This window comes from Oncorhynchus masou, chromosome 24, assembly GCF_036934945.1.
Source record: "Oncorhynchus masou masou isolate Uvic2021 chromosome 24, UVic_Omas_1.1, whole genome shotgun sequence".
In the NCBI taxonomy this organism is placed as follows: domain Eukaryota; kingdom Metazoa; phylum Chordata; class Actinopteri; order Salmoniformes; family Salmonidae; genus Oncorhynchus; species Oncorhynchus masou.
This window is the reverse complement of record NC_088235.1, coordinates 61,525,095-61,542,315: the sequence shown is the minus strand read 5'-3', so window position 1 is coordinate 61,542,315 and position 17,221 is coordinate 61,525,095. Positions and strand designations below refer to the sequence as shown.

At 40.7% G+C, this 17,221-nt stretch overlaps 2 protein-coding genes across 2 annotated transcripts in view; one reads left to right on the top strand and one right to left on the bottom strand.

The window, feature by feature from the left end:
* The window catches only part of LOC135512437 (serine/threonine-protein kinase 32C-like), a 94,124-nt gene extending 90,222 nt beyond the window's left edge, over window positions 1-3,902 (top strand). The window contains exon 12 of the mRNA XM_064934464.1: window positions 489-3,902. Coding sequence (XP_064790536.1) covers window positions 489-678 — 190 coding nt within the window. The 3' untranslated portion in view covers window positions 679-3,902. The remainder of the gene's footprint in view (window positions 1-488) is intronic.
* On the bottom strand, window positions 2,374-17,025 carry LOC135512438 (placenta-specific protein 9-like). The gene is made up of 4 exons (XM_064934465.1): window positions 16,845-17,025; window positions 16,692-16,770; window positions 7,625-7,716; window positions 2,374-4,676 (listed from the first exon to the last, which is right to left on the bottom strand). Exons 2-4 carry the CDS (start codon window positions 16,753-16,755, stop codon window positions 4,521-4,523), a joined length of 312 nt encoding a protein of 103 aa, XP_064790537.1. The 5' UTR covers window positions 16,756-16,770; window positions 16,845-17,025; the 3' UTR covers window positions 2,374-4,520.
* Between the last annotated feature and the right edge of the window lie 196 nt (window positions 17,026-17,221).

Below are 17,221 nucleotides of genomic sequence, written 5' to 3'. Positions count from 1 at the left end.
AGAGGCCCATTTTCAGCAACCATCACTCCTGTGTTTCAATGGCACGTTGTGTTAGCTAATCCAAGTTGATCCTTTTAAAATGCTGATTGATCATTAGAAAACCCTTTTGCAATTAGATAGATATTTAGATATTAGATATGTAGATATTTCATTAAAAAATGTGCATTTTCCAGCTACAATAGTCATTTACAACATTAACAATGTCTACACTGTATTTCTGATCAATTTGATGTTATTTTAATGGACAAAAAATTTAGCTTTTCTTTCAAAAACAAGGACATTTCGAAGTGACCCTAGACTTTTGAACGGTAGTGTATGTATGTATGACCCCCAACACTTTTTTGGTTACTCCATGGTTCCATGTGTGTTATTTCATAGTTGTGTTGTCGTCACTATTATTCTACAATGTAGAAAATAGTAAGAATAAAGAAAAACCCTTGAATGAGTAGGTGTGTCCAAACTTTGAACTGTTTCTGTATGTCTCTCAGGTTGAAAAAGAGGCAGGAGGAGGGTGCAGAGGGAGGGGAGTCTGAAGGAGCTGCCGAGGGGGGTGATGATGGTGATGGAGAAGGATCCGGGGAGGCTGAGGGAGGCACAGAGGATGAGGATCCTGAACCCGAGTCCTCCTCCAAACTAAGCATGTGCGGCTCGGTCTGCTCCTCTCCTGGCAGCTGCTAGCACCACACCACCACCTGGTGGTCTCTCAGGCTGCTGTGTGTGTGTGTGTGTGTGTGGAACCATGCCTATAGATACTCTAACCTCTCCTATGTAGCCATGATGACTGGAGGAACTGGAAGGCACAGCAGAACAACAACGCACAGCAGGACACAAAATGGCTCTCCTATTTCTTCTTCTGTAGCATCCACCGTTAAGGCATGAATGAAACTGCAGGGTTACAGAGCGGTCCCGCCCTCCGCGCCCTAGAATAAGCTCTAACTCATTTCTATGCAACGTACAGCATGAAAGTAAGGTATCACTACAAGAGGGGATAACAAGAAGCAGAAGCCACACGATATATGAGCATGACAACATACAGAGAAATTAGGAGCCAGGTTTAAGAGTTTCTTTTTAAATATTTGCCTTTTGTTTGCGCTCCCGCTCTTTTTAGCCTCGAGTAGATGTAGCTACCTCTGCAAACTCACATACTGAATTATTCAACTGAGTTAGACAGTTGCCTGTGTAGCTCGTGCAATCCCTCTCCTACTCTCTGTGCAGTCCTCCTATTCTGAACGGCTATTACTGTTGCCCGGTTACCTTCTCCAAATGCCTTTCATTTCAATTATAGTATAGAATTGTTCAAGTACCACAATGCCAATTATACAGTGCAGTGCACATAGACATAGAATAACTATTATATTACTATGTTCTATGTCATTCTCTTCCTAAGGTAGTGCAGTGGAAAGAGACTTTTAGAGGAGGGTAAATGTTGTTTTCCAATCACAGTAAGTGAGTCTTCTAATAGATACATGCAATAACAGTATGGGCCATTCGGGACAAGGAGGTTTTGCAATTTAAAATAAATCACTCGTTCAATCCGATATCGTAGACCCATTTTTAAGTGGTGTTGATTGTTAATCAATAGCCATTCATTACGCGTTAGTTGTGACTATATTATGCATCCGCATGCTGGTTTGATTATTACTACGGCGATTACGCTCCTCCAACGGAACCTTCTTCCAGACATTTTTTTTTTTTTTAAACGCCCTGTCAGTTAGAGGGACTTAGTACATCTGTGGTGTAAATGGAAGGTTTCCCTCACCGTCGACCTCTGTGACTGTTGCCAAGATGCGGTTCTATTATCCCACTGCTCCACTGTGGGTTACATGCTCATACTGCTTGAGTTCTTATACGTTAAACATAAACATTGTCACCACCAGGGGATCCGACCATAGAAGAAGAATCATATTGAGTGTACCCCATAAGGGTTTAGTTAAATTGACCTCGCCTTGGGAGGCTTTTCCTGTTCTAGTCTTTTATTTTTCCATGGATCAGACATGATCAACTTCTATTGAATAGCTACAGAAGAGTGTCGTAGTTGAACATCGTCCCTTATTAGACTAAGATGACATTTGAACAATCGTCTCTCATATGATTGTCTCGATCACTCCCATATGAAAAATGATCATGGGGCAGTATTATTAGTTGTGTGGTTGAAACGGTCACCTAATAGGGATAGTGGTACATTTTTAAGGTGGTGCCCTTCGTCTCAGCCTGGACATCTGGGAACATGTAGCATCGCCCACCTTAAAAACCCTAAGGCCTAACAAAGTAAGGTGTAAATAGCCTAACCTAACTCTCCACAGTTGTATGTGGGACTGCTTACTAAACATACATGTTACTAAATGGAGAGCAGTATGAAGCCAAACGTTCATACACTGTTGTACTCATTTTATTTCCAAGTGTGCAGGCACAACTTGTAGGCAGATATGCCAAAGCTTTTCTACCATTTGCATAGCCATTTCTAAGAACTTTGTGTGTGAACGTATGTTTCCTCTCTGTAGCGCATAGAACCACTGTTCCTTCTGTGAATGAAAATACTATCATTTGTATACAAGCATTTATTGTGATTATATATAAAGGAATGTTTTTTTGGGGGAAATAAAATATTATTCAATTATATGGGGGTAAAAAAAATAATAATCTGACTTCCTGTGAAAATAAGCTCATTAGTTACCCCGATAGCGTCTCGAACCCTGCATTTTTGCATGTACCTCTATTTACTGTTTTAAAGCAGATCTTGTAGGAGAGCCAACCACTAGGGTTTGTGTGGCTTACAGTATGTGCACATGCAAGCTTCAGGCAGTAGAATTCCTTGATGTTCACCTGTGTTCTGATGATTGACAGAGGAGAGGCCTCATATAATCAGTGTAGCCCTGTCCTGCTTGCCTGTCTATGTGATGTCTAGGTTTGCTTTTTAAAAACGGATTTTAAGACCTACGACTGTACAAATCATTTATTCCCAGTGTTATATGGATGCCATGATATTTTAGATGATATGCAGTGACTTTTGGCATCCCGTAGATTGTTTTAAGAATATGTTCAAGTGCACAGGCATTTCTTTAAGTGGATGATTGAATAAGTCAGTATCTATGCCCTCCTATGCTCCAATGTGGGTAAGTTTAGATTTTCTGTGCTTTGTTATGTATATGGAAAAGGGCCAAGGGTTTGGGGCATTGTGTGAGTCTGCCCTTAGCTATGTGAAAAGTCTTAAATACTGCTCTTCGACATGTCTTTACATTGTCCTCACTACTGACGACTAGGTGAAAAAGCTTGACTGAATGTCTCCAGTGCTAGAAATGGCCATGGAATTGTGTTGATTGCTTGTAATGAATAGTCATTGATTTTAATGGAAGCCCTGCTCTGTAGTTTATTTCTAAGTTCAACAATATTGTAGCCTAATGTCATTCCCTTGATATCATTTCAAATGCATCTCCATTCCTGGTTGGATGTTGCTTGCCTAACCCCCCCCCCCCCCAAAAAAAAAATCTTTATGTTTGTACCATTGTGTTTACAATGCTAGTTTATTGGATAAAATTGTAAGTATATTTACCTGGGTGTTTCAAACAGCATTGTGATAGAACGAGTGCCCAATTACCACAGTACTTTTCCCATCAACTGGATAAGGATTAACGCTCTCACAGATAATATTACTGTCTTATCTTTGTAGCAACATTTTAGTATTGTGGTGTCCATTTTTGAGAAAACAAAATCTATGACCACTCTTCTCTTTGTGTTTCGATTTTGAACATGTTCTGTAAGATTTTTATGGGGACTAAAATAAATACACTTGCAACTAGCCTGGGTCTCAGTGGAAACCATGTACTGTACCTATTCAAACTGCTCTGTGTATTGAAACATGTTGCTTTAGCTGCTTTGATAAATAAAATCCTTCCAGTACTCTAGTGGTTTTCATCATTCATTCACATTGAGATTATTAGTTGCCCTTAACCACTGATACAAGGTTGGGTGTTATTTCAAGCCTCCCTAATGGTTTAGGTTAGGGGTTGTGTAACCTGATTCTTGATCTGTGGTAAAGGGCACGGCCTACCTTGTGGCTCGGTGCTGCATGTGTAGCTCTCAACTGGCACCAGGGAGTGGAACAGAGGCATGGGACGAGAAAGGGACACAATCCCACACAGAACAGAATACATTACTAGATAAAAAACAACGTATCAATTGTTTAGAACTGTAGCCATCCTGAGAGGCTGAGACAGTTACCCTTGTGTGTAGGAATTCCGGTTTAGTCTAAGAAGAAAGGATGAGAGTGTCTGAGGATTAGAGGAGTGTATTATGCAGTCAAGTAAGCATTAGTGTCGTGATCTATCAACTGTTGCACAGAATACATACTAAGCCTGTGTTTACTCATCAAAGCGCTTGTTTTATACAGTTTGTGTACACTTTCAAGTCCAGAAAAACAAAGATTGTACATTCAAGTATCTTTCATTGTCTGTCCTTGCCAGGTGCACCCTCATCAGAGCAGAGTGAAGTAGCATAGCCCCTCAACAGAGATCTCTCCTCTCTCAGGAGTCGACACCTTCTCCCAGTCCCTGGCCATCCAGGATGTCCACCACAGGTTTTCCAGCAGTTTCCAGCAGGGGGCTCCACTCAGGGGCATCTATGGCATCCAGGAGCACAGCCAGCTCATCCTCCAGCTTCTGGACTGTGTCCTCTACACGCTGCAGGGGACAGACAGGGTCATTATCAGCTCAACTCACATTGATTTATAGGTCCTACCCCTAGAATCTAGACCCATCTGAGTGCAGATCTGAAAGAATTGGATAGTAAGCAATATGGCAAAAATGTAATGTAGCCTATCAATGTGACGTTGTTACATAAAGGATAAACACTGACGTTCTGTACATTGCCTTGGAAATAATGGACGACGCAGAGTTCTTTGCAGAGTTAATTTTTCCGAGGTAATGTACAGAATGGAGGCGTTTATCCCACTTATACCACCGTTTCCAAAGAAAACAATATGAAAGCACACATTCACCAGCAGAAAATATACATTTTTGCCTTTTATTTTCATTTTTTATAACAAGTTCCTACTTTCTCATCTTCTGGTTGCTAGAGATGCGACACTGTCGTTTGTTCCATTAGTTCGCTATTTACAGACCAAGAGTGTGCAAAGCTGTCATCAAGGCGGCTACTTTGAAGAATTTTGATTTGGTTACTACATGATTCCATTTGTAATATTTCATCGTTTTGATGTCTTCACTATTATTCTACAATGTAGAAAATAGTAAAAATAAAGAAAAACCCTGGAATGAGTAGGTGTGTCCAAACTTTTGATTGGTACTGTAGGTTCTCCTCAGAATCAGTCAATACTCATTCAACAGCAATACTCCCTGGGCGGTGTGAACCAATACTTTTTTGTAACTGAGTGATTTCCACTGCTGAGTGGTTTGGATGGGCATTGTTAGTACAAAAAAACGTTTCCTTTTAAGGAAATAGTGCAGATTATTTTAGTGTCACCATAAAAAAAATGATACAATGTAGTAATGTTACAAACCACTGGGAAATCTCCCAAATTCCTTGGATGATTGAATGTCTGCCCTGGAAATTGGGAAATGTGAAACTATTTTTAAATAAGGCTAGATTTATTTGTGTGTGAGATACAAAGAAAGATAGGTCACACTTTAAAGCAAAGTATATATGTTATGGTTTATTGAAGCCTACATAAATGCTTAACAAATAATTAATAAGAATTAGAATATCATTATAAAGTGTAGCCACAAAAGGCTACATTTTTGGAAAAGCACCATGTTATATCCCCCTCATATAGTATGACATTTGGTTTTGATTTAAATTTGACAGTGGATTTAGAAGTGGATATAAAATAAATCTTTACTTCAACTTGATTGGTCAACTCCCTCAGCCTTCCTGCAGCAATTGACATACTTGGTATCCTTTTGGGTTGCTGAAGTTCAGTGTTGTGGCACTAACTTGGCCCACGCAGAGGGCTGTAAGAAAACTCAAAATCAGTCACCAAAGATATGGGATAAAAGGCAGGAATTCAGATGGTGCGGGATGAATATTGCACCATCCCTGTTAGTAGAGACCGTGAAGAGTAGGAATATGTACATTTCTCTACCAGGCAGTTGATATGTCATTAAAAAGTACGCTGGACTAAGAATAGGGCACAAACATTTTTTATAACAAATACTTATTTTGGTGAAAAATATGATTGGATTGTTGGCAACAAATGGGTTAAACCACACTTCATGCCCATGGGGTCAATTAATCAATATTCAGATGAAAGGTCACCTGTAAAATAAGGCCTATAATAGTCATTAAAACCTGCTCTTTGTCATTCATTATCTCAAAATATAGTCGGATCTTGTGGAAACATGATGGAAAAACCTGGATCGGGGACGGGCGACCTCGATGGGGGTGGGGGCACAGTGGCTGGCGATTCTGCGCACCCACATCTGTGCCATGGGGCAAAGAGAAGAATGTCGCAGCTTTAAAGCACGTTTGATGCAATTCTTTTGCCACGAGGAAGAGTAAAGATTTAGCAATTTCCTAACTAATTTCATGCAATTCTACTCATTTAAAATGAGCAGTTTTAGAGCTAATTCCCATTCATTCTAAACATTTTGCCATTGGGCATAGAAAACATTTTGTCATTTTAAAGCAAGTTTGATGCAATTTGACACATTTTGCCAAGTGGCAGAGGGAAGATTTTGCAATTTTATAACAAACTTCATGCAATTCTACTAATTTAAAATGAGCAGTTTTAGAGCTAATTTCCATTCATTCTAAGCATTTTGCCATAAAGTAGAGAGAAATGTTTGCGGTTGTTAAGCAAATTTCCTGCAATCCTACATTTGGCCTGACTAATATGATATCTGAGTGAGAGTGACTTACAAAATCAATGGGGTCCCCGGGTCCATAATTCGACCATGATTACCACACGTTTGGATAGCTGGCTAGACAAATTTACCAATCTAAAAATGTTTAGTCGGCATGGACTAATTCAGTGACTGTCAGTGACTGACATAACAAGAGAGAAACTGCTGATGCACAACCAAATTTCAAAATGAATTGTCTATTCTACTATTCTAACTCTCAACATTAAGTTGAGACCCTGACTGAGTTCCGAACTTTAATTGAATTTTTGGGGGAAATTGATCTGTGGGCCTACAAAACGGGGGCTTTGGGCCGCTAGTTGGCCATCCCTGACCTAGATCATTTCAAATTCAAGAAAACCATATTATGTAATTGAATATTCATATTTGGACACACAACAGTACCATTATATGTTCAAATTTGAAATCAGTCCTTGTTTACTACCAATGCTTACCTATGAAAGCCATTGAAGTAATTCATGTTCTATTTTTGAGATTAGTAAAAATCCCATGCAAATTGCCATTCTAATGTGACTTCTCAACCATGTGGTAGAGCTCTGTAATTTACTTATAAAACATAAACTTGAAGAAATTATATTTCTATTTCTTATTCGAGTTATTAGAAATAGGAATGTAAAGGTCAAATCATTTTTTCAACATGTTTATCAAGAAAAGGCAGATAAAGGGTTTATGACAGCTTTGTAACTCCATCATATGATGTTGTTATAGTGTGACAGAAAGAGACCCGTGAAAAGCATTGCGTCTTACTCTACCTTCTCCACTACATCCAGTCTGTCATGAAGAGTACTGTGGTCCTGACAGGCACTCGACCGCACAGCTCTGGGTTGGAGCTCAGATTCAGGTCCTGATGGAAAACATAGCGGAGAAGGCATCATTTTCCATACAATACAACAATATTTCTAACAGTATTTCTGATATTATCTTTCCTTTACAACACCTTAGTATCCTACATAGAGCCTAGACTATAGGATACATTGTAGTATGTATGGACCCCATTACCCAGCACAGCAAAATTCTCAAATTCTCCCTCGGCGTGAGAATGCACAGTGTATTTTTGTCTACTATCTCTATCCACAGCTTGAGTTCCATTATAAATCTTCATCCAGCTAATCTCTAAAGGTCACCAAAACAAGTATTTCTTGTCTCCTCTCCTGCTCCTTCCTCTCTCTCTCCCTCTGACTGGTTCACAGCCCGTTCCAAGTGTTTTCTATTACCTCTACATCTCTGCTCTGCAGGCAGCCTGCAGCACAGCTATCCAGTTCACCACAACCTCTGACCACATGCCATTCTGTTGACATCACACTGCCACAAACTGAGTTGGGATCAGTTCACCCTCACTCTCACCAGTACATGACCCAGTTTGTTTAGAAGAGATGCCACTGATCCAGGGTTAGCATTAAGGAGCAGCATCACTGCCTGTGTTTTACCTTGCTACCTTTAGGCTTGGTAGTCTACTACTAGAAATGGCATAGCTTTGATGCAACCCTTTGTCTGGAAGGGAAGGCGGTCTCACTTTGAATCAACCTTGAACCTTTATGGGTTGGGTGTGGTGAAGAAACCTCCATATACATTGTTCCACCAGGTTATTTATCTTGGTCATCCAGGTTTCATGGTTCCAATTAACCACCCAGACCCTTTTAAAGAGCCTCCCTATTTTCTCTGTGAGCTGAAGCTCTGATCTCTGCCGATGAATGTGGCTGGGATGTGCGGTCCGTATGTCTGTGAAGACAAGTTTCTTCTTAATAATTAGTGGAGCATAGACCATGCATAATCTATTGTATGGTGTCCTTTCTATTCTCTTCAGCCACACTTCCTGTTGCATCTGGTTTCCATCACATCACAGAACTGTTTAACATAGGTCTTTAAGCTAGACATTTCTTGCGTACTATATATTGTCCCAAGCCCTTGTGCACGCTGAAGGGTATTACAAACACAAGACAAAGACATTTACATACAACATACTGTACACTAGATATAATGACGAGATGCCTATGTCTCCGCTCTAACAATGGGATTTGTGGTCCCCTTAGTGGAACGGCAAGCTCTCAAGCGCTCGCCTTTTACTCTCTTTGGATAGGTGGATACATCTTGTTATTTGAATACTATTTTGAATATTCAATGATGGGTGTTGACGTCAACCGCTTGTATTCAATGGAAATTGAGATGCTATGTGTAACGGTTTTCTGTAGGCGAAGGAGAGTCGGACCAAAATGCAGCGTGTATCAATACAAATACTACAAAACAAAAAGAACGTAACGAAAAACAAAACAGCCTATACTAGTGTAAACTAACATAGAGACAGGAACAAGGACACGAAGGACAATCACCCACGAAACACACAAAGAATATGGCTACCTAAATATGGTTCCCAATCAGAGACAACGATAATCACCTGACTCTGATTGAGAACCGCCTCAGGCAGCCATAGACTATGCTATACACCCCACACAACCCCAAGACGAAACACACCACAAATAAACCCATGTCACACCCTGGCCTGACCCAATAAATGAAGATAAACATAATAAATATAGACCAGGGTGTGACACTATGCTAGTCTCATGAATATGCATAGACCGTCTCCGACATAAAATGTATTTTCTCTAAGTTGCCGCGACGTGCATCACACTTGTATCGGTACACTCTTAACAGCCTAAGCAGTACGAAACTTCATTTAGAGAAAATAAGCCTCGTATCAAAATAGCAATACATGTTAATCCTGACTAAATTCTCCTTGCCCCCCATATAAACACTGCTCACTTGCTTAATAACTAATGATCTTCTGAACGTGGAGAGAATTTAGGCGGAAAACCCTCGGAAAACCCTGTTCCAAGCCAATTGTCCATTTTCCAAGGTCCCTCTTAATGGCACCTGACCACACGACTGAACCAGTGAAGGCCCCTCAGAGGAGGAAGGGAAGTACGATCTCTGTGTTGAGAAGCTCGGTGAGTTGGTGCCATGATTAGATTAGAGATTGAAAAATGATAGTTGTACATTTTTTGGGGACATTATTCAATTCAAATTAGTTTATTCAAGTTACAGGAGACGGAGGAGGTAGATTATACATTGTTTTCTTGGTTTTAGAAATGTATTTTTGTGTCCAGCTAATGCAATTTATTTCAATTTGCCTTGCTAACTTCAGTAGCAAGTAGCAGTAGCTAGCTACTTGCAACTGAAGAAGTGAATTAAAACAGAGGGTCGACCTCTGCCTGAAATCAGTTTCATGAAGAAGGATGAAAAGGTGAGGGCGTCCAATACCAATTGGTATCAAAAGTATAACAGTAGCTGGTTAACAGGGAGCCTCTCATCAAGCCGCCTATATTTCTGGGCTTGCCTGCTTTTTGGAAAGTCATCCTTGGGCAAAAGAGGGGTACAGTGACCTACAGTGAGCTAAACCCCAAAACAAAATCAGGGAGCATATAAATGCCCACATCAGATTCAAGCTTCAGGAAAAAAGACAAGACGAGAGGGATAGTTCCTCTAACAAGTGCAACTCCAAGGATCTTGCGACAGTAATTACACATTACGAGGAACTTGAAGCTTTCCACCTTATCCACTTTGACGGAACCGCAGTGGTGAAGGTGGAAAGCTTCAAGTTCCTCGGCGTACACATCACAAGAGGCGCAACAGTGCCTCTTCAACCTCAGGAGACTGAAGAAATTTGGCCCCTAAAACCCTCACAAACTTTTACAGATGCACAATTGAGAGCATCCTGTCGGGTTGTATCACCGCCTGGTACGGCAACTGCACCGCCCGCAACCGCAGGGCTCTCCAGAGGGTGGTGCGGTCTGCTCAATGCATCACCGGATCATCAACTACCTGGCCTCCAGGACACCTACAGCACCCGATGTCACAGGAAGTCCAAAAAGGTCATCAACCACCCGAGCCACGGCCTGTTCACCCCACTATTATCCAGAAGGAGAGGTCGGTACAGGTGCATCAAAGCTGGGACCGAGAGACTGAAAAACAGCTTCTACCTCAAGGCCATCAGACTGTTAAATAGCCATCACTAGACGGGTTCCACCCGGTTACAGAACCCTGCTGCCCTATATATATATATAGACTTGGAATCACTGGTCACTTTAATAATGGAACACTAGTCACTTTAATATATATATTTTTTTTTACCTTTATTTTACTAGGCAAGTCAGTTAAGAACAAATTCTTATTTGCAATGACGGCCTAGGAACAGTGGGTTAACTGCCTGTTCAGGGGCAGAACGACAGATTTTGTACCTTGTCAGCTCGGGGATTTGAACTTGCAACCTTTCGGTTACTAGTCCAATGCTCTAACCACTAGGCTACACTGCCGGCCCAAATAAATAATGTTTACATAGTGCTTTATTCATCTCATGTACAGTGCCTTGCGAAAGAATTCGGCCCCCTTGAACTTTGCGACCTTTTGCCACATTTCAGGCTTCAAACATAAAGATATAAAACTGTATTTTTTTGTGAAGAATCAACAACAAGTGGGACACAATCATGAAGTGGAACAACATTTATTGGATATTTCACTCTTTTAACAAAGATGATGGTTAAAATTGATGGGAAGATGGATGGAGCCAAATACAGGACCATTCTGGAAAAAAACCTGATGGAGTCTGCAAAAGACCTGAGACTGGGACAGAGATTTGTCTTCCAACAAGACAATGATCCAAAACATAAAGCAAAATCTACAATGGAATGGTTCAAAAATAAACATATCCAGGTGTTAGAATGGCCAAGTCAAAGTCCAGACCTGAATCCAATCGAGAATCTGTGGAAAGAACTGAAAACTGCTGTTCACAAATGCTCTCCATCCAACCTCACTGAGCTCGAGCTGTTTTGCAAGGAGGAATGGGAAAAAAATTCAGTCTCTCGATGTGCAAAACTGATAGAGACATACCCCAAGCGACTTACAGCTGTAATCGCAGCAAAAGGTGGCGCTACAAAGTATTAACTTACGGGGGCTGAATAATTTTGCACGCCCAATTTTTCCGTTTTTGATTTGTTAAAAAAGTTTGAAATATACAATAAATGTCGTTCCACTTCATGATTGTGTCCCACTTGTTGTTGATTCTTCACAAAAAAATACAGTTTTATATCTTTATGTTTGAAGCCTGAAATGTGGCAAAAGGTCGCAAAGTTCAAGGGGGCCGAATACTTTCGCAAGGCACTGTATATACTGTATTCTATTCTACTGTATTTTAGTCAATGCCACTCCGACATTGCTCAATCTAATATTTATATATTTCTTAATTCCATTATTTTACTTTTAGATGTGTTGTTGTGAATCGTTTTTAGATACTACTGTACTGTTGAAGCTAGGAACGCAAGTATTTCGCTACACCCACAATAACATCTGCTAAATATGTTTATGTGATCAATGAGATTTGATTTGATTTACTTGCTGAACATATGGAACTTTCTACTGTCTTTTTCTGGGATGTCAAAATCAATTCAATAGCTTCCATCGCATCATCCATTAAAAGTTAGAATAAAGAGGCAGTGCATTTTTTTGCGCAAACTCAAGTAGGTTTTCCACTTTCTTCAGGTATTTATTTAGCAAAGATGATAACACAACCACTCTGGACAGACACAAGCAAAAACCCACTTACATAAATGTTATAGCAGCCTAGGCTTCACCCTAACATTAGAGATCTGACATGCTTGAATGGGATGAAAACGAGACCAATTTTCAGTCTGATCAACTGCATACAGCCTATGTGCGCTGTCCATTTGGTCAGGGTAACTAATTGATAACTTCATGTATTTATAGTCCATTTGTGTTTCGGGAGTGAATGTGCTCAAATTAGCTCAGCCCTGTGAGTTCTATTGTCCATCAGTTGTTGTCTATGTGTCTGGGTAGAGGAAATCCCCCTCCTAATCTAGTCTAAATATAATTCATATGAACAAGTATAAGGTTGCTACAGATTGACAGGATTTGTATCTGCTATTTGTATGTACAGCTAAGTCCCCTCCTGTTCCCCAATTAAGAGGTGACGACCACTTCACTACCATTGTCAACTCTCTCCTGACATGAACTGAAGCCACGTCTCATGTGCCTGCTCATCCACTGGCACATTGAATGTTTCCTCTACAAGCACTGTGACCTATCAATTTTCTCAGAGTCAGTCACATACACATATACAATCACATTATTACACATAAATGATTTTACTCTTTGCTTGGACTAACTCATTCTTAGCTCTTTTGTCTGACTGTCTATTGTTTTTTGTCTTCCCAGTCAAATCCTGTCCTGCACTGAAGTCAAGCCTCTGAACACCTCAACTCATGCCTCATACCTCATTCAATCACTGCTGTGATCCCTTCCAAACACTATGTAAGTAGCCCTCTCATTCCCATTCCCTATAGTCTTGTACTATACATGTCTTTATTAAATGCTTTAGGTTAAAATAATTACTCTGTCAAGATTTTTGAAACACACGTTGACATCTCCGTGCGTTCCGTACTTATACCGTGGGTCTCCCATCCTTCTCAATTTTTCAAGCCACCAGCCTCATCTGGCATGAACAGTAGTCCAGGTGCAACAAAACTAGGACCTGTAGGAACTGCCTTGTTGACAGTGTTGTTAAGAAGGCAGAGCAGCCCTTCACTATGAATTAGAATACTAGTAATTTAATAGGATCCCTATGTATAAAACTGCACATTTTTACCACTGCCACTGCCCCATAGCAATAGTTTCACGAGGGGCAACAGGAAACTGTGCTACGCCACTGGTGTGTGTGTGTGTGTGTGTGTGTGTGTGTGTGTGTGTGTGTGTGTGTGTGTGTGTGTGTGTGTGTGTGTGCGTGTGTGTGTGTGTGCGTGTGTGTGCAGTATGTGTTGGACAAAGGCAGATGATAACATGCCTGATGAAGTGCACACTCATGTGTATTATGTCACAGCTGCACCTGGAGAAATACTGACCCACACACTCAGAGGACATAGAAAGGGAAAACACAACAGCCCACAAGAGTCTGATCTAACACCATCTGCCCTGGGAGACAGGTTTGGAAGATGGTGTGTGTGTGTTGGCCTGTGTCTGTGTCTCTGTGGGGTGTTCATGTTTACATGTGTGTTTGCGCTGGCCACAGGAGACAGGGCAAGACGTGCAGTGGAGTGAATACTGACGAATACAGCCAGAGCCAGAGCATTAGGTCAGTTTGTACACAACACCAGTGGTCCCACAAACCAGAGCTTGCCTAATACAGACCCGCCCATGGAAAAGAGACTAACAAGCTGTTAGTCAGATCTCCAGAGTATTTCCTGAATCAATATTGGGTTGGCAGAGAGAGAGCAAGAACTAGTGTGTGGTTCCATGTGTTGGCCATTCCTTGTGTATGAAGTCACACTCAAGCCCAATCAAGTCCTCAAAGAGTAGGATACGGAGGGGGGGCTAAAATGTTTACGATTTTCGTTGAGCAGTAAACAAGATTGGAATGATAGATAAACATGAGACATATAAGGATAAAATAGATTTTTGTAAAAAATTCAATACCGATGAGTACTACATGGAGAAAGGTCAATGCTGCATTAAAACTAGGAAACAGATGTTTTAACCTCATGAGTGTAATCTCTCTCTATACAGTACCAGTCAAATGTTTGGACATACCTACTTTTTCCAAATGTGTAGTATTTTCTACATTGTAGAATAATAGTGAAGACATTCCATATGTGCTATTTCATAGTTGTGATCTTGTAGTAGCCAAAAAAAGTGTTAAACACCTCAATTACCTCGACACAGGAAGACCTCAATTACCTTGACAAACCGATGCCCATGCACATTGACCCTGTACCGGTACCCCCTGTGTATAGTCTCGCTATTGTTATTTTACTGCTGCTCTTTAATTACTTGTTACTTTTATTTCTTATTCTTATTCATATTTTTTTTTAACCACATTGTTGCTTAGGGGCTTGTAAGTAAGCATTTCACTGTAAGGTCTACACTTGTTGTATTCGGCACATGTGACTAATACAATTTGATTTGATTTTTAAAAAATTTAAAAATATTTTATATTTATACAAAGTAGCCACTCTTTGCCTTGATGCCAGCTTTGCACACTCTTGGCATTATCTCAACCAGCTTCATGAGGTAGTCACCTGTAATGCATTTCAATTAATAACAGGTGTGTTAATTTGTGGAATTTATTTCCTTCTTGATGTGTTTGAGCCAATCAGTTGTGTTGTGACAAGGTAGGGGTGGTATACAGAAGATAGCCCTATTTGGTAAAAGACCAAGTCCATATTATGGCAAGAACAGATCAAATAAGCAAAGAGAAATGACAATCCATCATTGCTTTAAGACCTGAAGGTCAGTCAATTCAGAAAATGTCAAGAACATTGCAAGTTTCTTTAAGTGCAGTCGCAAAAAAACATTACACTCTATGATGAAACCTGCTCTCATGTGGACCTCCACAGGAAAGGAAGCACCAGAGTTACCTCTGCTGCAGAGGATAAGTTCATTAGAGTTCATTGCACCTCAGATTGCAGCCCAAACAAATGCTTCACTGAGTTCAAGTAACAGACAAATCTTAACATCAACTGTTCAGAGGAGACTGCGTGAATCAGGCATTCATGGTCAAATTGCTGCAAAGAAACCACTACTAAAGGACACCAATAAGAAGAAGAGACTTGCTTGGGCCAAGAAACATGTGCAATGTTCATTAGACTGTCCTTGTGTCTGATGAGTCCAAATTTTATATTTTTGGTTCCAACCTCCGTATCTTTGTGAGATGGCAGAGGAGGTGAACGGATGATCTCTGCATGTGTGGTTCCCACAATGTAGCATGGAGGAGGAGGTGTGATGGTGTGGGGGTCCTTTACTGGTGACACTGTGATTTATTTAAAATTCAAGGCACACTTAACCAGCATGGCTACCACAGCATTCTGCAGCAATACGCCATCCCGTCTAGTTTGCGCTTAGTGAGACTATAATTTGTTTTTCAACAGGACAATGATACAACACACCTCCTGGCTGTGTAAGGGCTATTTGACCAATACGGATAGTAATGGAGTGCTACATCAGATGACCTTGCCTCTACAATCACCCGACATCAACCCAATTGAGATGGTTTGGGATGAGTTGGACCGCAGAGTGAAGGAAAAGCAGCCAACTCGTGCTCAGCATACGTGGGAACTCCTTCAAGACGGTTGGAAAAGCATTCCAGGTGAAGCTGGTTGAGAGAATGCCAAGAGTGTGCAAAGCTGTCATCAAGGCAAAGGGTGGCTATTTGAAGAATCTCAAATATAAAATACACTATGATTTGTTTAACACTTTTTTGGTTACTACATGATTCTATGTGTTATTTCATAGTTGTGATGTCTTCACTATTATTCTACAATGTAGAAAATAGTCAACATTAAGAAAAAACCCTTGAATGAGTAGGTGTCCTTTGACTGTTTATATATATACTTTAAATATCTACCTATCTATCTATATATATATCATGTGCGCACACACACACACACACACACACATGTTCATCCAACTGTCACCCACGCACACACATATCCTGTAATCTATATGCTGATTGACAGATCCTGAATGGCCAAGATGGATATTCCTTGAAGAATCAGCCCATTTTACAGTGGAAAGATCTCCAATTCATGTAAGGTTAGACATCACAAAGAACTATTCAACTCCACTGCATAGTGAGTACTGTTCATCACTACACTGTTACAAAGTCACTTAGAAAATGGCACTTCTATCAAACAACTTAGAACAGAATCTAACAGAGTGAACCGCACATCTATTTATGGTTTGTTTACACATCTGCTGTGCCCCCTGCTCATTCCCCTATGACCCCTAACCCCAGCCACACCGAATCACATATCTTACCTGCTGCTGTGTAGCCAATGAGGAGGAGCAGAAGTCCAAGTGAGATGGTGGCGGGGCGGGTCATGGCGGAGGAGAGGAGCTGGAGGGTAAGAGTAGAGTCTAACTGGTGCTTGCAATAAGAGAAATATGGGGAAGAAAGAAAGAAATACTCACAGTGTATTCAGTGCCCAAAATCTCCTGAATGCTAACCTAGACTGTATGCAATTTTTCCCTTCCTTTCTTCCTTCTCTCTCTATCGCTCTCTCTCTCTCTCTCTCTCTCTCTCTCTCTCTCTCTCTCTCTCTCTCTCTCTCGCCCAGTTTCCTAATGAAAACATTAGGTGCAGAACAAAAGCCCTCTATCTGGGAGGAGGCTGAGGGGTGAACGGAGGGGTGGGGTTATTTCTAGGGTGGGACTCCTCAGCAGAGCTTTACTCCTGTAGCTCTTTTCAGGGAAGGTAATTCCAACACGGATAACATTTAGTATGAAGGGCATGAAGATAGAGTTGTAATCATTGTGGAACGGTATGGTGTGTAGTGACACACTGGGTC

Bases quoted from the DNA above. Each gene is read 5' to 3' on its own strand.
- LOC135512438 (XM_064934465.1), bottom strand. From the start codon at position 16,755: ATGACCCGCCCCGCCACCATCTCACTTGGACTTCTGCTCCTCCTCATT. The intron at 7,717-16,691 runs GTAAGATATGTG...GTTTTCCATCAG, and splicing joins CATTGGCTACACAGCAGCAG to GACCTGAATCTGAGCTCCAA. The intron at 4,677-7,624 runs GTAGAGTAAGAC...TGTCCCCTGCAG, and splicing joins GACTGGATGTAGTGGAGAAG to CGTGTAGAGGACACAGTCCA.